The sequence below is a fragment of the Hemitrygon akajei genome, chromosome 6, assembly GCF_048418815.1.
Source record: "Hemitrygon akajei chromosome 6, sHemAka1.3, whole genome shotgun sequence".
Classification (NCBI taxonomy): Eukaryota; Metazoa; Chordata; class Chondrichthyes; order Myliobatiformes; family Dasyatidae; genus Hemitrygon; species Hemitrygon akajei.
In genome coordinates, this window is record NC_133129.1 from 152,743,479 (window position 1) to 152,771,215 (window position 27,737).

Genomic DNA, 27,737 nt, shown 5'->3' on the forward strand with positions numbered 1-27,737 from the left:
AGATTATTTAAGAAAAACAGCTAGATCAGGTGATATTATGCATCTGCCCTAGTTTGAAACCATTTAATTTGATTTGTTTTGATCAAGTCTTTGAATTTTGGTTTAATGACATACTTGACCTTAAATTGGAAATCATGTGGCAATGAAGTGGTAGAACCTCACTGTTCAGTTTATCCAAAATCTGGGTAGAAGCCATCTTCACCTCAGACTAGAAGGCAAGATGTATCCTGAAGGAATTCAGAATGTAAAAGACTGGAATTGTTTAAAAGAAAGACTAGCTTTTTAATAATTTTTTATGATCTTGCGATGCCCTAGGATGCTTTACAATCAATGAAGTGTAAGCCCTGTTAATGATCCTGAAAGCAACAGAGTCATTTTGCCCACGAACAGCAATATGATAATGCACAGATAATCTATTTTGTTTTAATTGTGTTGACTGATTGCTGAATATCAAGAGAACACTGGGAGTAATATTCAAATTTTCTTTAACATAGTACCATCTGATTTCAGATGCAAAACAGACAGGGGCTGCCACAATTTAATGTCTCATTGAGAAGGTGTAACCCATCCTCAATAAAGCACTGGACAGTCAGCCTAGAATTTCGTGACGTGTCTCATGAGTAGGACTTGGAGAGGAAAGTGCTACCAACATTTGGCACAGACAATTCAAGGCTTAACTATCCTAATACTTTTCAAAACCTTCCAATCATAAAGATCAGCTAAACTACTAACATTCAAAAACTGCCAAGAAGTATTCCAACACCACTGTTGTCGACAGAATTTCAGGTAGTGACAAGGGGTCATACAGGAGTGGGATAGATCAGCTGGTTGAGTGGTGCGCATCAGAAACCTTCCACTCAGCATCAGAAATATCCAGGAATTGATACTTCAGAAAGGAGAAGTCAGGAGAATACAGACCAGTCTTCACTGAGGATGTGACACCATGTCAGCGATCAAAATATTTCGAATTTCAGAGGTTTCTGGATTTTGGAATTTTGGATAAGGATTACTAATCCTACTGTAAATTTTCTATCTTGCACTGTAATGCTGTTGCAAAACAATAAATTTCACAACGTGTGTCAATGATTCATATTCTGATTCTGATGTGCTGGTCAGGCAATCAATTCTTACCCCAGTATTTTCAGTAATTCAGTGCAAGAGCATATGAAAAAAATACAGATTGGAATTCAACTCATCAATAAACAGATTATCTAAGCAGAGTGTAGATGTTAGTCTCAAAAAGAAGCTTCAATTATGGTGTACAATTTCTACTTTAAAAAGTTTTGTTTCTAATTAGCAACTGTTTAATGGTGTTACCCATTTCTCTGGTTTGCTGAAGTGCAGGGATTTCACAGAAAACATTTAAACATATGCATCTAGAAAAGCTTCGACAGACATGTAAAAACATGTCGATTCTCCCTTCTGATAGTCTGGTTTTTCCAAGGATGAAGACTAAACCAGAGGGCTCCGATATACCTCATAGATCCAGCACCAAACCCTTCATAGTAGTATAGAGTCAGCAGCTTAAAATGCTTAGGCTTTAACATATTAGATAACCCGTCTTTGGCCCAGAACTTAGAAGGCATCAGAAGGAAAGTTCGCCTGTGTCTTCACTTTCTTAGGATGCCAAGGAAGTTTATTCAAACAGTTGTACTGTTTAATGACAACAGTTCTACAGTTGTACTGATGAAAGTGTCCTGGCTGGTTACATCATGGTCTGGTCCAGCAATTCAAATGGATGTGAACATTAAGAAGATACAGAGTGTGGTGGACTCTGCCCAATACATCAAGGGCACATTCCTCTCCACCATCAGTAGTATCTAAGGGAGGCACTGTTACAATCTTTTCTGCACCTACTATAAAGGCAAGAGATACAGAAGTACAGAAGTCCAACACCACCAAATTCAAAAACAACTACTTCCCTTTAACTATTTGGTCTTCAACAAATTGGCAAAATCATAATCACCATTACAGTTTAGCAACCGTAGGATGACTCCGATAACTTGGCACTAAAATGGATTTTGATTTTATTTGTCCTATGTTGTAAAAATTATATATAATTTTCTTTTTGTTTTTTCCTGTGAATGCTGAAGAACGTACGTTGCTATGTGCCTGTGTTGCTGCTGAGTAAGTTTTTCACTGCATGCTGTTGATGAAAGATCTGATAATGAGAGTGATATAGGACTGGATACTCTTGAGATGTACAATGTGAGAACTAACAATAGAAAAGCAATATGACTTACATCAGAAATGAATGGTAAATTAATTAAATGGAACTGGACACTAGTTCAGATGTTTCGATCATTCCACAAAATGTGCTTGAATGGCATTTCAAAGATACTAAAATGAAGCCTGCATATATCCAGCTAGAAACTTATACTGGAGAAAAGATAACTGCTGTGGGGACTGACATTTGTAACAGTGAAATACAACAACCAACAAGCCACATTGGGCTTGTCTGTGGTAAGAACAGGAGGGCCAGCATTGTGGGGCCGTGATTGACTAAGACAACTAGAACTTGATTGGAGATCCATCCACCATTTGCATGCCACTTCTGTTGCAATAGAGTCAACTGAAAGCAAATTAAGAAAGGTAATGGATGATGTCACAGCAGTGCTCCAGGATGTCACTGGAAAACTCAAACATATCAAAGGTAAAGAGTGTTAAATAAAAATGCCTTATCCAGGTTTTACAAAGTCCATTTGGTTCCTTATACCATCTGTGATAAAGCAACCAGTAAACTGGATTACATGGAGGCTGAAGAAATTCTTTCTAAGTTTTAGTAGAGCCTGTGGGCAATGCTAGCGGTCCCAGTAGCCAAGAAGGACGGCTTGTCTGGATCTGCGGTAATTTTTAGATCACCATCAACCCAGTACCGAAAGTAGATCAACACCTTCTGACCAGGAGAGAGGATACCTTTGCAAACTTTTCTGGAGGGAATCATTTCAGCAAAATGGACTTAGCCGAGGTCTATCTACAGATGGAGATGGAAGAAGAATCCAAAGTGTCTCTCACCATCAACACTCATAAACGGCTTTATCACTCTGCTAGGATTATTTTGGAGTAGCATCTGTAGATGCACTCCGACAGAAGAAATCTGTGGACTAGGAGCTGCAAGGCTGCCCAGACACTCAGTGTTACAAAGATGACATTGTTACTGGTAAAGATGACAAGGAACATCTCCAAAACCTCAAGACAGTGTTAAACAGATTAGAAGATTATGGGCTCAGTACATGATGCAACAAGTGTGAATTCTTTAAACCAAGAATCATTTTCTGTGGTTACACCATTGACGCACAAGATTTACACAAGTGTGCTGAGAAAATTCAAGCAGTGGTGGATGACCCAAGGCCAAAGGATAGGTCCTTTTGATGATTTGTCAACTACTATAAGAGATTCCTGCCAAACTTGGCTACTGTGCTTCACCCCTTGAACACATTACTACAGATCAGGACGAAATAGCAACGGACAAAGAAATGAGAGGTGGCTTTAAAAAGGTAAAGGAAATGGTGACGTCAGACATTGTACTCACACATTGTGATCCACATCGTCCAGTGAAACTTGCCATGTACTGTTCAGGATGCCAACATGTCCAGGATAATGAAGGCCCGAGCTGTCAAAAACACTTCCTAGATTCCCAGAGTCAACTCCTATAACCACCACAGAGTCGAAGATTGTTTCACAACCACAAGTCTCACCTGACAAGCAGAGTAATCTTCCTTGTCAAGAAAGATGTTATCCCACAAGAGTAAAAAGCCTCCACAGCGATTTAACATTTAAGCCTGAATGGGACAATTTATATAAACAGATAGATATGTATATAATTAGCGACACATTCTATATTGAGTTGGAGTCTATAGCTAAGCAGGGAGGAGTGATGTGCATTTAATATTCCAGTAATATTTCAATAGGTGCATTTAATGTCAGAGGAACGTATACAATATACTTCATGAAATTATTTTTCTTTGCAGATATCTGCAGGTATTTGAGTAATATTGTAAATATATAGTTTGATTAAGCAATCTGGATTGTTTAAATATTTCATTATGGGTTATATGCAAAAGTACAAGAAAGGCAAATCTCATCATAATGCCATGTTATACCTGCGTGTCTCGCTTAAATTAAAAACGAACTAGATACACTCTTTCTGGCTCTGTGTTTCTGCTTTTGATTAGTTTTATGTTTTGGAGTTACAACACACAACAGCACGAACCTACAGTTTGTCTTTCTCTCCAATGCTTTCTCCTCATACTGACAAAATATTTCTTCACAATGGAGGGAGTTCTGACTGCTTTCCAGTTCTCTTCAAATCTGCCTGACTGACCATTAAATATACCTTATGTCTTGTGTATTCACAAGGTGTGGAAAAAGAATAGTACAGATCGTCTTAACGTATTTGCAGGACAGAGAAATCTGATTAACATCAGAACAAATGTTGATGGGAACTATCAAAATATTTTACATTGCAAGATCAAATCATTTACGATAAACTGCCAGAGACATCCTATATTCATTATATATTAACTTTTTAATCACCATTACTTCTCACAAAATTTACCTCCTAAGACAAAGTGAACTTAAATTCCTTATGACTGCAATGGAAATAATACAGAACAATAAAATTCCCAATGGGCTATTCCAGTGTTTAGTGGCAATTGCTGAAAAGTAAAACAGACTTCTAAAAGGCTTGTAACAATGTTGTTTTTTTTTCTTCCACATTAACTTCAATTCAACTTTATTTGAAAGCTTGCATTATTCACAAGTGCAAGCTATATTATTCCTGGTTCAGTGTGAACATCTGTTCATTTGCACAAAAGGGAAATAATACCTTTGAAAGGTTGCAGCAGCAGTGATACATCTCAAATTTCAAGACTCATGCCAAATCAAAATCTTAGCTCTTAAAATGAAAACACAAGTCAGACTGAAGTACTCACCCTTGCTGTGGATCAAGAGCAATGGCCCTTGGTTGATCAAGGTCCTGCCAGAAAAGGACTTTACGATACATTCCATCGAGATTGGCAACTTCTATCCGATTAGTTTCAGAGTCAGTCCAGTACAGCTTCTTGCCTAACCAGTCACAAGCTAATCCGTCTGGCGAAACGAGACCAGAGATGATCACTTTTTGGGATTTCCCAGTTAGATTCACATGCGTCTGTTTAATGGCTTCTTCACTCACGTCAGTCCAATAAATCACCCCTTCAGCATACAAAAAATCAACAGCAGCTGCATCCTCCAGACCACTGACTACGACAGTCGATTCAGGTTTCACCGACTCTGCATCGACCAACCTGACATCGCGCCGATTAGCAAAAAGCAGCAGGGGTGACGCTGAAGAGAAACAGGAAAACATAGTTAATTAATTTCCAACGATATCTTGGAAGATTTTAAATCTTGCTCCACCCCAATCCATTTATCAATTCTTGAACATTTCCTACCCAGAAGCCAGAAGAACACTTCAACCTCAGACTTACGCCTAGCTGATGATGGAATATGCATTCATTACCCACCAACCCCAGCATAATCTTGAAGTGATACTGACACGTGTTTACAACCTTTATCTTGGAAAGTTAACAAATCATACATATACTTTAAATATTGCCTAAAATATTTGTCACTAGAAAGCATATCCATATGCAGTAAAGGTTAAATACTGCACATCATGAGAACTTTATTATGATCTTGCCAAATTAATATACAGTGACATGCAAAAGTTTGGGCACCCCTGGTCAAAATTTCTGTTACTGTGAATAGCTAAGCAAGTAAAAGATTACCTGATTTCCAAAAGGCATAAAGTTAAAGATGACACATTTCTTTAATATTTCAAGCAAGATTACTTTTTTATTTCTATCTTTTACAGTTTCAAAATAACAAAAAAGGAAAAGGGCCCGAAGCAAAGGTTTGGGCACCCCGCAACACCCCCTTTGGCAAGTACCACAACTTTCTGTAGCTAGCTAAGAGTCTTTCAATTCTTCTTTGGGGGATTTTCGCCCATTCTTCCTTGTAAAAGGCTTCTAGTTCTGTGAGATTCTTGGGTCGTCTTGCGTGCACTGCTCTTTTGAAGTCTATCCACAGATTTTCGATGATATTTAGGTCAGGGGACTGTGAGAGCCATGGCAAAACCTTCAGCTTGCGCCTCTTGAGGTAGTCCATTGTGGATTTTGAGGAGTGTTTAAAATCATTATCCTGTTGTAGAAGCCATCCTCTTTCATCTTCAGCTTTTTTTTACAGACGGTGTGATGTTTGCTTCCAGAATTTGCTGGTATTTAATTGAATTCATTCTTCCCTCTACCAGTGAAATGTCCCCTGTGCCACTGGCTGCAACACAAGCCTAAAACATGATTGATCCACCCCAGTGCTTAACAGTTGGAGAGGTGTTCTTTTCATTAAATTCTGCACCCTTTTTTCTCCAAACATACCTTTTTTAAATGCGGCCAAAATATTCTATTTTAACTTCATCAGTCCACAGGACTTGTTTCCAAAATGCATCAGGCTTGTTTAGATGTTCCTTTGTAAACTTCTGATGCTAACTTTTGTGATGAGGACACAGGAAAGGTTTTCTTCTGATGACTCTTCCGTGAAGGTCATATTTGTGCAGGTGTCGCTGCACAGTAGAACAGTGTAGCACCACTCCAGAGTCTGCTAAATCTTCCTGACGGTCTTTTGCAGTCAAACGGGGGTTTTGGTTTGCGTTTCTAGTAATCCTATGTGCAGTTCTCTCAGAAAGTTTTCTTGGTCTTCTGGACCTCAACTTGACCTTCACCATTCCTGTTAACTGCCATTTCTTAATTACATTATGAACTGAGGAAACAGCTACCTGAAAATGCTTTGCTATCCTCTTATGGCCTTCTGCTTTGTGGGCATCATTTATTTTAATTTTCAGAGCGCTAGGCAGCTGCTTTGAGGAGCCCATGGCTGCTGATTGTTGGAACAAGGTTTGAATAATCAGTGTATTTATAAAGCTTTGAAATTTGCATCACCTGGCCTTTTCTAATGATGACTATGAACAAGCCATAGCCCTAACAAGCTAATTAAGGTCTGAGACCTTGGTAAAAGTTATCTGAGAGCTCAAATCTCTTTGGGTGTCCAAACTTTTGCATGGTGCTCCTTTCCTTTTTTTTCCACTCTAAAATTTACAAAACAAAAATAATACACTAATCTTGCTTAAAATGTTGAAAAGAATGTTTCATGTTTAACTTTACGACTTTTGGAGATCAGTTCATCTTCTACTCACTTAACTATTCACAGTAACAGAAATTTTGACCGGGGTGCCCACACTTTTGCATTAGTTACACTGGAGCAATACTTTGGTTACATATTGGCAAATATATGCCTTTGGACTCGGGGCAGAGAATGATGGTGGAATTGTTTTTGATTTGCAAACCTGAAAACAATGGTGGGCCACAGGGATTAGTGCTGGAGCCATTCCTAATTGTTATTCAATGCATTGGTGATGTGGATATGAATGCAGAAGGTACAATTAATAAGTTCACATAAAACATAAAAATGAATGGTGTCATGAATAGTGAAGCAAAGCAAAGGCAGATTGCAGTTATTCCTACTAGTTGTACAAATCGGTGATGAGACCACACTTGGAGTGCTGTGTACTATACATTTTGGTCACCCTGTTCTAAGAAAGACATGGTTAAATTGGAGAGAGTGCAGAAAAGATTTACAAGGATTATAGGGCCTGAGTTATATAGAGAGGTTTATTCCTTGATGTGAAGGAGATGGAGGATGATCTTAAAGTAGTGCTTAAAATTATGACAGACATATATAAGGTGGATGGCCTTTTCCCAAAGGTCAGTGAGTCCAAAACAAAGGGCCATAGATTTAGGGTGAGAGGGAAAAGATTTCGCAAGTGGTCTGAGGGGCAACTTGTTCATGCAGAGAGAGCTGAGTATATGGAATGAGCTAGCAGAGAAAGTAGTTGAGGTAAGCGGAAGAGTGTCATTGAAAAAAATACTTGACTAAGTATATGGAGGGATGGGGCTCAGATGGAATTAGGCCAAATGCAGGAAACTGGGATGAGACGGATGGGTCCTGTGGCCAGCAAAGATGAATAGGACCACGACTATCAATACTGAATTGACCTGTGACTGTCTATGCTGCATTGCTCCATGTTGCAATAAGAAGAAAGGACAAGGATTGGTGAAGGAGCCTTGGGTTTGGCGAGGTGGTAAATTTAGACAAGAGAAAAAAGTAACATACATTAGGTTTAGGAAGCTAAGTTCAAACAGAGCCCCAAAGGATTATAAATAAGCCAGAAAAGAACTCAAGAAGGGTATTAGGAAAGCCAGGATGGTGCATGAAAAGCCCTTGGGTATAAGGATTACAGAGAATCCCAAGGCATACAAAAATACATAAAGCAAGAGGATAACTTGGCAGTGGATAGGACACTCAAGAATAAAGGAGGGAAGATGTGTTTGGTGGCAAAGGATGTTGGTGAAGTCTTAAATGAGTACCGTGCTTCAGTACTTAACAAGAAGGATCTAGAGGACAGGGATATCCGTGTGGTAAATAACCAAGGTCATTGTTTTCATTAGCCAGGATGGAAAATATTAGAGTGAGGAAATAAAACATCTTCATAAAGTATTTGTTAGGCCTCAGCTGGAGCACTATGTACATTTCTGGACACTAAACTACATGAAAGATGTGAGTGCAATGGAGAAATTACAAGGAAGGCTGACTAAGGTGTTGCCTGCGATGGAGCATTTAAATTGTGATTAGAGACTTGATGTGTTGAGCTTGTTTTCCTTTGAAGAGAAGAAGTTAAGGATGGTCTGACAGAGGTATATCAAACTATGACTATGGATAGGGTAGATGGTAGAAAACCTTTCCCCACAGCAGAGATATTGAAATCTAGAAGGCATAGATTTGGATTGAGGGATAAAAGGAAGATTTTTTTTTCCCCATGGCTGGAATGTGAAATGCATTTCCTAAGAAACTAGTGGAGGGAGATACTCTTGTACCGTCAAATTAGTACCTTGATGGCACCAAATCACAAAAGCATAGATAGCTATATTCCAGGTATAAATGGAATGGGTATTCCATTGTGCTGAATTATGCCAGGCTCTACAATTCCAAACTCCAATTGCCAATTGCTTGTAGATTACTATTGCAATATAAAATGTCCATCATTAGTTTTTACATACAATCTAAACAAGCAAAATGACTGTTTTTCAGTTTCAGTCATTTCAATATATTTTGTCCAGCTAATATGATCTCTCAGATGCTAAGGCTATTGGGGAGAATTTAAACTAGAACTGCTGGGGGTTGAGAACCAAACTAAAGTGTCAGAGGAAAGGGAGGTTGGCTCACAAATAGAGAAAGCTTGGAGACAGTGCAAAAGTGGGGATAGGCAGATGATAGAGATGGTTTGAGATGTTTCTATTTTAATACGAGGAGAATCATGAACAAAGCAGATGAGCATAGAGCGTGGATCAGCAGTTAGAGCTATGATGTTGTGGCCATTCCAGAGACTTGGCTGGTGCATGGGCAGGAATGACTATTTCAAGTGCCAGGCTTTAGATGTTTCAGAAAGGACAGGGAGGGAAGCAAAAGAGGTGGGGGCGTGGCACTGTTGATCAGAGATAGTGTCACGGCTGCAGAAAAGGAGGAAGTTATGGAGGGGTTATCTACGGAGTCTCTGTGGGTGAAAGTTAGGAATAGGAAGGGGTCAATAACTCTTCTGGGTGTTTTTATAGACCACCCATAGTAACAGGGACATCGAGGAGCAGATAGGGAGCCAGATTCTGGAAAGGAGTAATAATAACAGGGTTGCTGTGGTGGAAGATTTTAATTTCCCAAATATTGATTGGCATCTCCCTGGAGTGAGGGTTTTAGATGGGGTGGAGTTTATTAGGTGTGTTCAGGAAGGTTTCTTAACACAATATGTAGATACGCCTACAAGAGGAGAGGCTGTACTTGATCTGCTGTTGGGAAATGAACCTGGTCAGGTGTCAGGTCTCTCAGTAGAAGAGTATTTTGGAGATAGTCATCACAATTATATCTCCTTTACCATAGCATTGGAGAGGGATAGGAACAGACAAGTTAAGGAAACGTTTAATTGGAGTAAGGAGAACTGTGAGGCTATCAGGCAGGAACTTGGAAGCATAAATTGGAAACAGATGTTTTCAGGGAAACATACCGAAGAAATGTGGCAAATGTTCAGGGGATATTTGCGTGGGGTTCTGAGTAGGTACATTCCAATGAGACGTGGAAAGGATGGTAGGGTACAAGACCTGTGGTGCACAAAGGCTGTTATAAATCTAGTCAAGAAGAAAAGAAGAGCTTACAGAAGGTTCAAAAAATTAGGTAATGATATGAATCTAGAAGATTATAAGGCTAGCAGGAAGGAGCTTAAAAATGAAATTAGGAGAGCCAGAAAGGGCCACGAGAAGGCCTTGGCAGACAGGATTAAGGAAAACCCCAAGGCATTCTACAAGTATGTGAACAGCAAGAGGATAAGACGTGACAGAATAGGACCAATCAAATGTGACAATGTTAAAGTGTGTATGGAACCGGAGGAAATATCGGAGGCACTTAATGAATACTTTGCTTCAGTATTCACTACGGAAAAGGATCTTGACAATTGTAGGGATGACTTGCAGTGGATTGAAAAGCTTGAGAATGTAGCTATTAAGAAAGAGGATGTGCTGGAGCTTTTGGAAAGCATCAAGTTGGATAACTCACTGGGACTGGTCAAGATGTACCCCAGGCTAATGTGGGAAGTGAGGGAGGAGATTGCTGAGCCTCTGGCAATGATCTTTACATCATCAATGAGGACAGGAGAGGTTCTGGAGGATTGGAGGGTTGCAGATGTTGTTTCCTTATTCAAGAAGGGGAGTAGGAAATTATAGGCCAGTGAGTCTTACATCAATGGTTGGTAAGTTGATGGAGAAGATCCTGAGAGGCAGGATTTATGAACATTTGGAGAGGCATAATATGATTAGGAATAGTCAACATGGCTTTGTCAAAGGCCTTATGACCCTGATTGAATTTTTTGAGGATGTGACTAAGCACATTGTTGAAGGTAGAGCCGTAGATATAGTGTATATGGATTTTAGCAAGCCATTTGATAAGGTACCCCATGCAAGGCTTATTGACAAAGTAAGGAGGCATGGGATCCAAGGGGACATTATTTTGTGGATCCAGAACTGGCTTGCCTACAGAAGGCAAAAGATTAGTTGTAGATGGGTCATATTCTGCATGGAGGCCGGTGACCAGTGGTGTGCCTCAGGGATCTGTTCTGGGAACCCTACTCTTTGCGATTTTTATAAATGACCTGGATGAGGAAGTGGAGGTATGGGTTAGTAAATTTGCTGATGACACAAAGGTTGGGGGTGTTGTGGATCGTAGTCAGAGATTACAACAGAACATTGATAGGATGCAAAACTGGGCTGAGAAGTGGCAGATGGTGTTCAACCCAGAGAAGTGTGAGGTGGTTCATTTTGGTAGGTCAAATATAATGGCAGAATATAGCATTAATGGTAAGACCTCTTGGCAGTGTGGAGGATCAGAGGGATCTTGGGGTCGAGTCCATAGGACACTCAAAGCTGCTTCGCAGGTTGACTCTGTGGTTAGAAGGCATACAGTGCATTGGCCTTCATCAATCGTACGATTAAGTTTAAGAGCCAAGAGGTAATGTTGCAGCTATATAGGACCCTGGTCAGACCTCACTTGGAGTACTGTGCTCAATTCTGGTCGCCTCACTATAGGAAGGACGTGGAAACCATAGAAAGGGTGCAGAGGAGATTTACAAGGATGCTGCCTGGATTGGGGATGATGCCTTATGAGAATAGGTTGAATGAACTCTGCCTTATCTTCTTGGAGCAACGGAGGATGGTGACCTGATAGAAGTGTACAAGATAATGAGAGGCATTGGTTGAGTGAATATTCAGAGGCTTTTCCCAGGGCTGAAATGGCTAGCACAAGAGGGCATAGTTTTAAGGTGCTTGGAAGTAGTTTCAGAGGAGATGTCAGGGGTAAGTTTTCTACACAGAGAGTGGTGAGTGCATGGAATGGGCTGCCGCCAGCGGAGGTGGAGGCAGAAACAATAGGGTCCTTTAAGAGACTCCTGGATGGGTACATGGAGCTTAGAAAATAGAGGGCTATGGGTAAAGCCCTAGGTAGTTCTAAGGTAGGGACACATTCGGCACAGCTTTGTGGGCCGAAGAGCCTGTATTGTGCTGTATGTTTTCTTATGTTTCTATGTACAATGAATGAACTTTCACCTTTAATTTCTTGGATGTGTTTAAGCTATTGTGAAACATGCACATTTTCTTCACAGACGTACCCAAAATTCACAAAATTCTTGAAATTTTAACATGTACTTTCATATAATCATACATGCTTGCATACATAGTTGAAGAAAAAAGACAACAGCCTTTCAATAGCATCCTTCTGAATACAAACTGTCGATCTTAGCAATACTTCCAGTGGAAATATGGGGGCAGGAATGCAAACATGTCACATCAAATTAATTAGTGGTCGCTCACTTTGCCATACGGTTGGAAAGGGATGCTTACCCACCATGTAAAAAAGGTTGCTCAGAAATACTGCAGTAAATTAAGCACCAAGAGTCAGAAAAAAATACACACTATTGCTAGAAATTTGAAGGGAACAATGACTGGAAAAATAAGTGCTATTCATGCCTTCGGGGTTTCAAATGCCAGTTGACAATTATCACAGATACAAATAAATCATCAAAATGCTGCATGTTCTTTATCAGGAAGCCAGAAACTACAACTGCTTGAACTCTGAATTAAATGTGACCCAGCAAGTTAAGTAGCAGTTGTGAAGGAGAAAAAAAAGTTAACATATGAAATCAGTGACCTTGCATTGGAACCAGGTCATCCACCCAAATTGCTTAGTATTTTTTGTCATTGTACAAAATTTATTTCCCTGCAAAGCCTGGGGGAATTTAAAGCTCCCTTGGACTATATGTGTTGTTGGATTTAGCTGCATTTGTACATACAGCATTTCTCCAGTCAATGTGGAAAAAAGTACTGTGAACATAAATTACAAATCCAACAGATCGTGAAGGCCTATCAGTTTCCTGGATAAACGCAGGAATGAATGGTTACTAGGCGTAGACAGGAATGCAGAGCTGAGGTTACAATCAAAGCAGTCATGATTTTATTAATGGTAGTGCAGACTCAGGGAGCAAATGTTCTTATATTCATAGGTCTGTTTTATTTAATTTGCAGTTTGTCCTCTATTACACATCGGTTTTTTGTCAGTCTTTGTATATTTATGTATAGTTTTTCAGAATTCTATTGTATTTCTTTATTTTTCTTATAAATGCCTGCAAAAAAATGAATCTCACAGTACTATATGGTAACATATACATACTTTGATAACAGATTTACTTAGAGCTTTAAAACATGTTTCTGGCCCAGCATTGTAAGATCGATTCTGCAAGGAAATGTTGAGAACAGGGTGCAGAACTTCAAGCCCTACAGCTGAGATGGAAAGTTTAATGTTGGCTGTGCGCATATCTGAAATTACTTTAGCAAAAGGATATCATTTGAATTAGTGGACCGTCTACAGGCTGAATTGCCAGGAAGCTCATCAGAGATAGTGGGGAGAGAGTAAACGTTGTGCAGGAGTCCAAGGTACCACAATTCACTGAAAGGTACAGTCCCTGACTGAAAAATGCCTGGTGGGAAGGAATGATCCCTGGTGTATAATGCAAGTAATGGGGAGATGAGCTGGTGACTGGCATGACCCAGGAAGGAAGGAAGACAGTAAAGACTATAGAGACTCTAGGATGTCTTGTAAGAATCATAGGATATATTCCTGCTCCTCCTGGTCCTCAATGATTCTAAAGAAAATATACATTTTTAAACGTAGCCTCTTCTTACTGATTTGTAACAACCATACCCATACCCCCGCATGTCCACAATTGCAAAATTGAACGTTAAAATATTCTTGTGGTGCTGCCTGCCTTCCATAACCATGAGAAATGCTGGAAATCCAGAGTTACACACATAAAATGCTGGAGGAACTCTGCAGGTCAGGAAGCAGACATGGTAAGGAATAGAGTCAACATTTTGGGCTGAGACCCTTCATCAGGACACATCCTTCATCCATACCTACTTAAAGTTACTGACCTGGGCAGAGTGGGAGTTGCTGATGGGTCAAGGGATGAATAATTTTTATAGCCCCAATACATTCAACACTATTCTCACAAGGTAGTAAATTGATACAAGTAGTCTAACTCAGTAACCTAGACCTTGACCTCAATATTTTCTTGTGCAATTGCTTCTCAATTTCCTTAATTCAGATTGGCCACAATATCTCTTCCATGATCTCCATCAGCACAGGTGCACCATGAGGCTGTGTGCTTAGCCCCCTGCTCTACTCACTTTACACTTATGACTGTGTGGCTAACCATAGCTCCAACGTCATATTCAAGTTTGCTGACAACATCACTGTCATAGGCCGAATCAAAGGTAGTGAGGAATATAGGAGGGAGATTCAATATCTGGCTGAGTGGGTGCCATAACAACAACTCAAAGTCAGTAAGACCAAAGAGCTGTTTATTGACTTTTGGAGAAGGAAATCAGAGATCTATCATTCAGTCCTCAATGGGGGGGGGGGGGGGGGGCGGTCAGCAACTTTAAATTCCTTGATGTTATTATTTCCAAGACCTGTACTGGGCCCAGCACATAAGACAATTACTATGAAAGCACAGCAGCACCTCTACATCCTAAGGAGTTTGCGAAGATTTGTCATGACATCAAAAAAGTCTGACAAACTTCTACAGATGTGCAGTGGAGAGTATATTGATTGGCTGCATCACAGCCAGGACTAGAAACAGCAGTGTCCTTGAACAGAAAATCCTACGAAAAGTAGTGAATAGAGCCTAGTCCATCATGGGTACAGCCCTCCCCACTATTGAATGCATCCACACCAAATGCTATCGCAAGAAAGAAGCATCCATCATCAGGAACCCCACCACCCAGGACATGCTCTCTTCTGTTATTGTCATGAGGAAGAAGGTACAGGAGCCTCAGGCCTCACACCAGCAGGTTCAGGTTAGTTATATCCCTCAACCATCAGGCTCCTGAACCTGGGGATAACTTCACTTCATCATTGAAATGTTTCCACAACCTAGATGGACTCACTTTCAAGGACTCTTCATCTCATGTTCTGAACATTTATTGCTTATTTATTTATCATTATTATTTCTTTCTTTTTGTATTTGCTCAGTTTGTGCCTTTTGCACACTGGATGAATGCCCAAGTTGGTGTGGCCTTTCATTGGATTCTATTATGGGTATTATTCTATTATGGATTTATTGAGTATTTCTGCAAGAGAATAAATCTCAGTGTTGTATATGGTGACATATAAGTACTTGATAATAAATTTACTTTGAACTGTTCCTGACCTGGTGAGGATATCTAATGGTGGCTGCTACTTTCCTGCGACAATCTCCTTGTAGATTTGCTCAACAGTGGGGTGAGTTTTACCCCTGGACTGGGCTATATCCGCAACTTCTTGTAGAATTTTCCATTCACGTGCATTGGTGTTTCCATACCAGACTGTGATGCTGCAGTCAATCGTTGCCACACATCTATAGTAGTTTGTCAAAGTTTTAGATGTCATGCCAAATCTTCGCGAACTCCTAAAAAAAGTAGAGGTGCCGCTGTGCTTTCTACATAATTGCACTTATGTGCTGGGCCCAGGACAGGTCCTCTGAAATGATAACCCCAAGGAATTTCAAGTTGCTGACCCTCCTCACCTCTAATGAGACTGGCTCATGGACCACTGGTTTCTTCCTCTGAAGTAAAAAATCAGCTTCCTGATCTTGCTGACATTGAGTGAGACGTTGTTGTTGTGCACCACTCAGTCAGATTTTCAATCTTCCTTCTACATGCTGATTCATCATCACCTTTGATTCAGGCCACAACAGCGGGGTCAACAGCAACTTGAATATGGCATTGGAGCTGTGCTTAGTTACAGCTCATAAGTGTAAAAGTGAGTAGAACAGGGGGCTAAGCAGATAGACCTGTGGTGCACATGTGCTGATGGAGATTGTGGAGATGTTGTTGCCAATCTGAATTGACTGGTGTCAGCAAATGAGAAAATCAAGAATCCAACTGCACAAGGAGGTATTGAGGCCAAGGACTGAAGCTTCTGATTAATTTTGAGGAGATGATATTGCATGACGAGCTGCAGTTGATAAAGAACATCTCGATGTATGCATCTTTCCTGCCCAGATGTTGCAGGATTGATTGAAGTGCCACTGAGATGACATCTGTTGTGGAACTGATGCATTGCTAGAGAAGATCCAAGTCACTTTGTGACAAATAAAGCTAATTTCTTAAGCCTTTAACATATCCTGCCCATAATTTAGTATCTAATATCTCATTTTTAAACTCCACATTTCCATTTGGATTAAGGGGCAATGCACAAAGTGTTTTAAAATCCAAAGAACAATTTTCTTTCTCAATCAGAACAGGATTTGAAAGATCATTATCAACAAGTACTTACACCTGAATGTAAGTACAAGAAACAAGAGCTAACAGTATGCACATTGTCAATTTGGCTCATGACATTTAGAACTTCAAGTAGTATGCAAAAATTACTTCTGGATTAAATTGCGTTCATTCCCATGGAAAAAGGCATAGTTTCTAGAGAATTGCATATTTTTTGTTTCAAATATAAAAATATTTAATCGGTTTGTTTGGTCTTGTGTTATTCCTAATATTATATTGAAACTTTTAATAATCAAAATGGTTACTCAATTATTAATAGTTTTTTTACTGTTACTGGAAAAGCCATTATTTAGGTTTGACAGCTTGTGCAGGCTGGGGAACTTGCCCAAAGTTCAAAAGGAATTTGCACTGGAAGCTCCTGCATGAGACAGGATCATTCCTATCAGGTCAGTGTCAATTTTATGGAGAAGCTCTTGGCAGGGAATCCAGTTGAATTTAGCTAGTAGCTCATAATGCTTAGCAACCTGTAGACTGCTGATTGCACTGAACAGGATGACACTGTATTCCTTGAAAGGGTAAAAAAACACATCTTGGAAATATGGTTGGAAGTGCTGATCAAACGGAATACTTTGATTTTACATAATTATCTTTTGAAAAAACATACTTATCTATGAACAAGGGTGTATTGTGTATTTAATATTTCAGTAATATGTTAGTAATATTGTAAATGTATTGTTTGGTTAAGCATTCTTCGCTTTTTACATTATGTATTGTGGGTTATGTGTAAAAGTACATAAATGGCATACAGTATGTCATACTACCACTACATGAAATGTGTCTGCCTTGCTTAAAATAAAATGAACTAAGACTCACATTTCTTGACTCCAATGTTTTCCTTTCAATTAGTTTTTATGTTTTGGAGTGGCGATGAAGAAGTTTAAACAAACCCAAGACAACTATATACCTGATGAAGCGCACTGAAAAGTTCAAGTTAAAGAAAAGTGCAGCAAGTCATTTGAGCTTAAAAAAAATCACAGCATGTTTTCCTCGGAAAGAGAAGAAATGTTAGAGTTTAAAATAAAGGCCAAAAATGGAAGAATTCACAGATTCATAAACAGAGAATACCAGGTGATAACAATTATTTTAAAAAAGAGCAGAAGTGCTGGCTATGTCAGAAAGATTGATGCTTTTGATTACATAATGGATGACTGGCTCATGTATACTGAGCTAATTGAGCAATATTTTGAAGCAAATGAAATAGTCAATGAGAAGCGATTGCTAGTTTTGCTGAGTCCATTGGATTAAAGGCATATAGTTTGCATAGAAATTTAACTGCTCCAACCAAAACTAGATGAAATGACTTGCCAATATTGTGAAAGTAATGCAAGAACATTTTGAACTTCAAAGATGCTTTAGGTTTCATAAGTTGAATCAAAAGGAAGGAAAGTCCATTTCAGCTTATGTGGCTAAACTAAAGAGATAGTCTGAGCATTGACAGCTTAATGATGCACTGAGATATCACTTAGTTTATGATAAAACTGAGAATCTTATAAGAAAGCATTCCGAAATTGCTCCTAACTGAAGTACAATTCACATTTAAAAGAGCAGCTGAAATTGCTCTATCAATGGAAATGGCAGACAGAGACGTAATTGAGTTACAGTCAGGAATAAAAGTGAGCGTGAACAAAATTACAATATCCAAATAGAACTGGACTGGCCAAACAATTGTGTTGCCAGTGTGTTAGGGGTTTACATACATCAGACCAATGCAGATTAAAGGCGAAACTTGCAGAAAATGCAATAAACTAGGGCACATGCAAAGATCATGCCAGGCACACAAAAATAAATTGCCTGCACGGGGAAGAGATAAAGACAAACAATTCAAGAAGTTCTATAAAAAGAGCACTAATCTGCATGCTGTTGATGAAAAATCTGATAATGATGAGAGTGACACAGACTGAGTAGTCTTGAGATTTATTGTGAAAACTAACAATAGATGAGCAATATAGCTTGGACCTGAAGTGAATGGCAAATTAATTAAAATTGAATCAACTCTGCTCAGCTGTTTCAGTCATTCCACAAAATGAGTTTGAATGCATTTCAAAGATACTGCACTGAAGCCTGCAGATATCCAACTCAGAAATTATAATGGAGAAAAAGCAAACTCCTGTAGGAATGACATTTGTAACAATGAGACACAGAAACCAACAAACCATTCAAGCTTGTATGTGGTTAAAAACAGAAGCAGTGGCGTTGTGGGGATGCTGTACGTTTTAACATCCCAAACAGTGCATGACAAGCTTCACTGTAGAATTGGCTGAGACAACTACAACATGATTGAAGATCCATATGCAATTTACATGCCACATCCCCTGTAACAGAATCAACTGAAAGCAAATTAAGAAAAGTAGTGGATGGTGCCATAGTAGAGCTCAAGGATGACATTGGAAAACTGAAACATATCAAGGGTAAAACAGTGTTAAATGAAATTGCCACCCCCAAGTTTTACAAAGGCCTCCGTGATAAAGTAGCCAGTGATCTCAACCACACTGAGGCTTTCCAAGGCTGTGTGGAGTCAGTAGTCAAGAAGAATGAGTCTGTCAGGATCTGTGTTGATTTTATGGTCATCATTAACCCAGTATAGAAAGTAGATCAGTACCCTCTGGCCAGGATAGAGGATATCTTTGCAAACTTTTCTGGAGGAAAACACTTCAGGAAAGTGGACTTAGCTGAGGTCTACATACAAATGGAGATGGAAGCAGAGTCCAAAGTGTGTCTCAACATAAACACTCACAAAGGGCTTTATCACTATAATACTTATTTTTGGGGTGGCATCTGCACCTGCACTCTGGCAGAAAGCTATGGACCAGGTGCTGTCGTGTAATCCTTGTGTGTCAATAATGTGACCACAGTAAGTGATGCTAGGTTAAAAGAATTTACACTTGCTTTGAGCATGTAATCTAATCATTTTAACACTGTCCTGAAAATTTGGAGATGTTCTTTGTCATCCTTACTGGTAACAATGGCAAGTGTAAATTCTTTTAACCTAGCATCACTTACTGTGGTCACATTATTGACACACAAGGATTACACAAGTGCGCTGAGAAAATTCAAGTAATGGTCGATGCCCCAAGGACAAAGGACACGTCACAGTTGCAATCCTTTTTAGGATTTGTCAAATACGACAGCAGGTTCCTGCCAAACTTGGCTCCTGTGCTCCACCCCTTGAATTCATTACAACAAATGACAATGGACAAAGCAGTGTGAGATGGCTTTAAAGAAGATAAAAGAAATGGTGACCACAGACATTGTACTCACACATTATGATCCACATCGTCCATTGAAGCTTGCCATGCACTGTTCGGGATACTAACACATACAGAAGAAAGGTGCTCAGAGCTGTTAAAACCAATTACCGTAGATGTCGGATTATAAGCCGCTACTTTTTTCCCATGCTTTGAACAGCATTGAACATAGCGGCTTATAATAAGGTGCGGCTAATAGAATGTTTTTTCCCATGCCGCCAAAACATTTTGCCTCGTAACAGTAGACCAATAAAATTGATGAGTAGTTCACAGAGGTCCAATGAAATTGTACGATAAATCAAGCGCACTTCACAAATTATTGTAAATCAGCCATTTGTACTCACCCTCATCAACATGGAAAACACTCGAAGAAAAGCGTATGATGCAGCTTTTAAGTTAAAGGCAATCAATCTGGCGGTTGAACAAGGAAATCGAGCTGCTGCGCGTAATCTTGGCATACATGAATCGATGGTGAGACGGTGGAGATTTAATTTGGGACTGCCGCTTCAGGTCAGGAATGGCTCACGTGATATTAGACAGCAGTACAAGGGAGGGAGGGAGCGAAACTGAGGATTCCGCTGCACCGAAACTGCTAGCGATTCAGTAAACAAAAAAACAGTAAAACTCGTGTGTGAATGGTATCGGGCCAATAAGGACACAAGTGTCCGATGTTACCAAATACCGGTAGGTATAACAAAGTTTAGCCTTACCAAATATGTGTAGCGAGGGTTTGGTTTGGGGGAAAAAGGAGTATAAATATAAGAGCAGAATGTAAGGGGAAGGCAAAACGCGTTCTGCAATAAAGCCACGCTGCACTGTAATCCGGTGTTGGTTGTCTCTCTTCCAAAACGAACACAGGGCAGAATTTGAAGCCCAACACGTGTAATATCTTTCTGTGTAAATATCTCATATTACAAGCGGCCGAAAATCCGGTGCGCCGAAAATCCGGTCCGCCGGAAATCCAGTGCGCCGAAAATCCGTTCCGCTGGAAATTCGGTGCGGCCTAAAATCCGATGCGGCCTGTATAATTAAAAAATTGATTTTATTTCTAAAATTAGAGCCAGCGGCTTTTAATCAGGTGCGCTCTGTAGTCCGGAATCTACGGTACTTCAGTCCCAGAGTCAACTCCTACAATCACCACGGAGGAGGCCCCAGAACCTGAAATTGTTTCACAACCACAAGTCTCTTCTGCCAAGCAGAGTGACCCACCCCCCCCCCCCCCCCCACCACCATGTCAGGAAAGACGTTACCCCACAAGAGTAAGAAATCCTTCACAGTGATTAAATCTTTCAGCCTGAATGGGACAATTTAAAATGTACCATGCTGTGGATGTCTGTTTAGAAGTTGTATTATATTGTATAGATAGTTGATATGCATTCTATATTGAGTTGGAGTTTAAAGGTAAGCAGAGAGGAGTGTTGTGTATTTACCGTTTCAATAATATTTGAGAAATATTGTAAATATATTGCGTAATTAAACATTCTTTGTTGTTTACATAATGCATTGCAGGTTACCTGTAAAAGTTTGTGAATGGTATACGTCATTACATGATCACATGATATGTGCACATCTCACTTATATAAAGGCAAATTAAGCCTCGCATCTCTCAGCTCCCTTGTTTTCCTTTCAATTCATTTCTATCTTCTGGAGTTACAACGCATAACAGGATGTCCGTGAAGTAATTTGGCAATTTTGTGGTTACATGATTGATACTGCATTTTTATCTATATGAATTTTAATTTACTTACTTGAATACAATTTCCTCTGTGACTATGCTGAGATTTGAACAGGTCTAAGGGTCAAAATCTGGATGATAGTCAAAATCTTGAATTGTATGCTACAGAAAACCACTGCATATTAGGCGTTGCAATACCCAATCATCTTCAAGGTAGCAATGCTCCATCAATCAATACAGTTAATAATTTATGTTCTTATGTCATACCAGCAAATAAAATACATTTAAGCAGTTTTAGTCAAATTGAGACAAAAAAAAAACCACAAGTGGATAAAAAGAAAAATTTTGGCCAAGATCTATGCTACAAAACTAGACCCAGTTGGCCAAGGTCTAATTTATTGCTACCCTAACGATCATAAGTCTGGAAATAATATTATAGGCAACCCCCCCCCCCATAAGTTGAAAGCTTGTAAAAGTTTGTGTTTATTTATATATTTTTCCACATAAAATCTGTGACAGCAAATTTTATTTCTTATATCAAATTTTTGGTTGAATTTATGAATTCTGTAAGTGTGAATTTCATTACCTGAATGGCCGTAATGCGAGGGTTGCCAGCAGTTCAATCAATCAGTAATCAGTAAGTGTTGTTTGTGAAACAACTGAAAATCTTAGGAGGACCACCTTTCTATCATAACTTTTTCCAAAGAGGCAGAAGCTTCTGGAATTTGCACACTCGCCAATGTTGCAACGTGCAGAGCAGTTGGTCAAATACTATAATTCTTAATGAGGTACCAACCAATATTATCTTTGCTACATATGTTACACTGACTTCATACAAGGCTGTCACTCATGGGACAACACCAGACATCTGTTCAACAATGCATTCAACTGTAGCAGCACTATCTGTGAACCAATGTGCTGGAATTGGCGTGCATCCAAAATTCTTGGTTAGACCTGGAATCCAGAGCCTCACATACATCCCCTTCCAGGGCCTGCACTGCAAGACTTCCACAAAGACAGTAGGAGTCCAGGAACACCCAGAAATAACGGTAACACTAACTGCCTAAGAAATTGCTTCTGTTATCTAACAAATATTTGCAAAGACGTTTCCTTTCTTGTCACAATTTGCACTTTAAAAGCAGAAAAACTTCTTAAGGTTCACTATGAAACAGTCTTTGACACCAAGTCTCAACATGTGGTAAAGATCAAAATCAAAGAGCTAAGTTTTGAGGAAAGTCCTGAAGAGAAAAGTAGAGCTGCGGAAAAAATTTAAGAGTTGACTGAGAGCTAAGGGTCTAGGCAGCTGAATAGGACAGCTGTCAAAGGTGGAGCAACTAAAACAGGGAATATGCAAGCTAGCAATGGAGCAGTGGAAAGATAGATTGTTCAGTCAGAGGGAGTTACAGAGATAGTGGAGTATTTGAATTTCATATCTAATAGTTGTAGAATAAGCATAAACAGAAACTAAATGGATTCCTCAACCCCCCTCCCCCGCTACCTTTTTTGATTGTCTTTAACATTGATCTGCCAATGTCTATAACCCTCTTCCTTATTGTAGGCCAAAGGATGAAATAAATTCACTTCATGCAGGATTTTGTACAGGGATGAGGTATGAACTTTGTTTCTTGTTATCGCAGCTGACATCAAAGTTAAAAGAATAAACCTTAGCTGTATTTTGTACTTTGACTGTTGGACATCTACTGTATGTTCTGACTGAGGAAATGTATTTCTTCTGAAAGGAGTGTGAAAATGCATTAAATTTTTGTTGTACATACAATATTCCAGTCAAATTGAAACTCTGATTATCAAATCCAGAAATGTTTAACATCGTTTGATTAAACCCAATATTCTCATTTGCAGATTCTTTTGCATCAAACCAATTATTACGTTATTTGATTCTTCAGGGGTGTCAGAAGTTTTCAAAAGCCATTCTTTAATTCTGGTCAGGAATTCAATCCCATGATCCTGTGCTCCCACCCAAAGAAAAAGTGAAGGTTTCTTCTACATCAAACATAGAACAGTGTGGCACAGCAGCAACACCTTCAGCCTGCTAGGCTATGCTGAAGTAATCAAGTTGATGATGCCTAATTACACTAATCACTTCTACCTATTTTTTAACTAAACAAAATCAGGGCAAACTATCAATTTTTTAAATAATTATTTCCTACATCCAACAGGATGAATCAATTAACTGCAAGAGGTACTACAATAACAATGGAACCCAGTGCTAATTCTAGAGATGTCATGCTGATTATAAAGTCAGGGTTTCAAAAACAGAGGAGAAAATAAATCTTTAAAATATAGTTAATAGGAAGTTGCTTACATGTGACATGCACACTTATATGTACATACCTGATATCTTTTGCAGAGATATATACCAGACCAATGAGTGAAATAAGAGAATTTTGTTGGTGATTAATACATAGATTGGGGGATGAGAAGGCAAAATTAAACTCATCATGCTCCTCAAGGAAGCAAAACTACCTTTCACAATATTACTATTTTTTGGCAAGTCTCATTAATGTGTAATGTTCTTGCACTTACTATTATGTTTTGTTACTCTAAAAATTAATCAAAAGAAAAACAAGGGAGAGCTGGGGATAAATGTGCATAGTTTGTTTTTACTTTTAGCAAGTCGCATACAGGGAGGCGTGATGACGTATGCCATTCACATACTTTTACATATAACCCATAATGAATTATTTAAACAAATAAGATTGTTTAGTCAAACAATATTACACAAATATTACTGAAATATTAAATACACAACACTTATTCTGAGGCCTTCATTAAGTAACTTCCTCACAAAATCACACTTACTAAATTATTATAAATATGAATCTTAAAGTGAATATAATGGTGAGCATAGGAAACTGTAAATTCCCTGCTCTTTGAGGATTAAATTGTACTGATTAACGATCTTTTTTAACTGGAGACCTAAAATAGTTCTGACAAAGACTGTTCTGAATAAAGGGTCTCTAAGCTGAAGCTCTAATTCTGTTCTTCTTCCTACAGATATAGCCTGACTTACTGAATATTTCCAGTATTTTCTGTTTTTTAATTTTTTAACGAGGAATGATGGTTTCCTAATGAAATACCCATTGTTAGAGTAATGTTTCGGTAGGTTTCACTTTAAGGCCTGCGATTCTCCAGTTGTCTCAAGAGATTCTTAACTTGAATTTCGTCTGGACAGCTTGTAATATCATATAATTTTTTTTTGCTCTCTATGTGCCTTTAATTTACAACCTTTTATGTGGCAACTGTCTTTGCTGTAACTTAGTCAGCAGGCATCCCACACAAGTGATCCTCCACGTGCCAAACACTAGCCTCTTCAGATTCTAGTCTAACGATTGCCAAATGAAAGCTATATAATTATCTTATTTTTTCTCAAAACCATCAGTTTGTTTTCCATGTATAATTTTGGCATTCTCTCATGTCATCCTTCCCCCACCTCCCCCACCACTGTCCCCCTCCATGAAAAGCCACACAGCCTGAAGACACAGTCCAATCTTAAAACAAAAATATGACACAAGTTAGAATGAGCAACTACAGACTCCACAGTGTTGATTCAAATAACAAACTACAAAAGTACTCAGAACTGATTTGTGTGTTTTAATTAAAGTGACAAATGACTGCAGGACATTTTTATGATCATTTTCAAAATGTTTACAAAGCATCTTTCAAAAACCATTAAGGGTTTGTTGATACCATGATATTAATGGTTAAAAAGACTAAATGGAGAAAAAATAATATCAGAATATATATTGGTATGGCTGTAGCTGTCAGTGTTTCCATGGGAATGGGCCTCCTAATACTTACATACAAACTTGCAGCCTATTTAATTAGAATTCAGTGGTCAGACGGAAATTAGTCAGATTATTAACCCCTGATTAACTTTACTTATGGCTTAATATTAGATATGCTGACTACTTAAAATATTCTCATTATGAAACAGACGTAAAGCAAACTACTAGAAAATATGTAATTCAAATAAGGAAATCTGCTAAAGCAGTCAGAAATATAAAACAAAAAATGGAATGTTCTGCATTCATTCATAGAACTTAATACACGGGCCTAAAAAGTAACTCAGACAATACTGTTTTTTTCCAGCAGGGCCCCTGATCGGCCTATGGCTGTCATATATTCCAGCAGCCAATGCAATCCAATATCTGCACCTCACAGGGACAACATCTGCTTAATTGTGCTTTAATAGATAATGCCTCTGAATTTATACCAAAATAATACAAGAAACAGCAAGGTTTACTTTTGCAATTGATATAATTTACATTCCTAGGAGTGAAAGGTTATTGTGGGTAGACAAGAGGTTACAATCAGACCAGCCAGAATGGTGAAGCAGGCTTGAGGTATTGAATGGTCTCTTCATATGCTTGCTTGTATTTCCACTGCCTTTGTGTTGACCCACACTAAATAAATACTTTTAATTCTTCATGAGCCCAGATTAAATTCATACTTTCTAGAATTTAGAAAATGTGAGGGATTTAATGAAGCACAAAATTTTGAAGATACAGAGAAGGATAAATATCAAGAGCAAATTTTCCTTATTAGGGGAAACAAAAGCTTAAGGAGGAGGGAAGGGTGCATTCAGTCTCAGAATAAAATAGTATACATTTAAGACCAAGACAAGAGGGCTGTGAGTATTTTGAATGCTCTACCCAACACTGCTGTGGGCGAATCATTACTATACCAGCACACACAAGCCACATATAAGCAGCAGAAGAAACACAATACCTCATGAATTACCCACATGAAATTAGGCACATCCTTCCCCATCTGTGGGGGAGTCTGAAGCTTCCATATTACACTCAGTAGTAAGTCAAATACCATAAAACCAGAGTGGAAGCAAGACATCCTTGATCCTGTGGGGCCACTGTGAAAAGTATATCATGCCAAGGTAGGATTTGGACCATAAAGATACATAAACTTCTTAAGCAGAAAAGCTAAACTCTCTGATACTGAAAATCCAGATGGAAGTATAATATGCTGCTAATTCTCAACATCAGTGACAAAACAATTATAAGATACAAACTCACATTCTTATTTATAGTTTCCCCATATTATTTATTCCTTAAATAACAAAATACCAAATACAAAAACTAATACAATTAATTATTTTTTTACATTTCGAGAAGGCAGAGGGTGATTGTAAATGGAGTGTGTCTGCCTCAAGGTCGGTAGCAAGTGATGTACAGTAGGGATCTGTTCTGTGACACCTGCTCCTTGTGATTTTTATAAATGACTTGGATGAGAAAAAGGAAGGGTACGTTACTAAGTTTGCAGATGACACTAAGGTGAGCGCTGTTGTGGATAGTGTAAAATTTGTCAAGAGTTACAGTGAGACATTGATAGAGTGCAGAACTGGGCTGAGAAGTGGAAGATAAAGTTCAACCCAGAAAATTGTTAAGTGATTCACTTTGGAAATTCAATTTTGAAGGCAGACTACGGAGTTTATGATAGAATTCTTAGCAGTGTGGATGAACAGAGGGATTTTGGGGTCCACGTCCATAGATTCCTCAAAGTTGCTGTGCAAGTTGATATGGTTGTTAAGGCTTATAGTAGTTGGTCTTCATTAGTTGGAAGATTTTAGTTCAAGAGCTGTGAGGTAATGGTGCAGCTCTATAAACCCCTGGTTAGACCACACTTGGAATATTGTGTTCAGTTCTGGTCACCTCATTACAGGAAGAATGTATCGAAGCTTTAGAGAGGGTGCAGAGGAGATTTACCTGGATGCTGCCTGGATTTGAGAGCATGTCTTATGAGGGCTAGAGCTTTTCCTTTGGGAATGAAGGAGGGTGAGAGGTGATTTGATAGAAGTGTACCAGATGAAAAGAGGCATTGATTGAGTGGACAGCCTGAGAATCTTTCCCAGGGTGGAAGTAGTTAACATGAGGGGGCATAATTTTAAGATGACTGAAGGAAGGTATGGGGGGGGGGGGGGGGGGGATATACTAAGATAGGTGGCGTTGTGGATAAATGATACTAAGATAGGTGGCGTTGTGGATAATGAAGTAGGTTTTCAAAGCTTGCAGAGAGCTTTAGACCAGTTAGAAGAGAGGGCTGAAAAGATGGCAGATGGAGTTTAATGCTGATAAGTGTGAGGTGCTACATTTTGGTAGGAATAATCAAAATAGGACATACATGGTAAATGGTAGGGCACTGAGGAATGCGGTAGAACAGAGTAATACAGGAATAATGGTGCATAGTTTCCTGAAGGTGGAATCTCATGTGGATAGGGTGGTGAAGAAAGCTTTTGGTATGCTGGCCTTTATAAATCAGAGCATTGAATATAGGAGT

At 39.0% G+C, this 27,737-nt stretch overlaps 1 protein-coding gene across 2 annotated transcripts in view; it reads right to left on the reverse strand.

The window, feature by feature from the left end:
* lrp5 (low density lipoprotein receptor-related protein 5) overlaps positions 1-27,737 on the reverse strand; it is a 223,274-nt gene that overhangs the window by 173,347 nt on the left and 22,190 nt on the right. For both annotated transcript variants that reach the window (XM_073049585.1, XM_073049584.1), the window contains exon 2: positions 4,935-5,328. In XM_073049585.1, the coding sequence (XP_072905686.1) occupies positions 4,935-5,328 (394 nt within the window). The remainder of the gene's footprint in view (positions 1-4,934; positions 5,329-27,737) is intronic.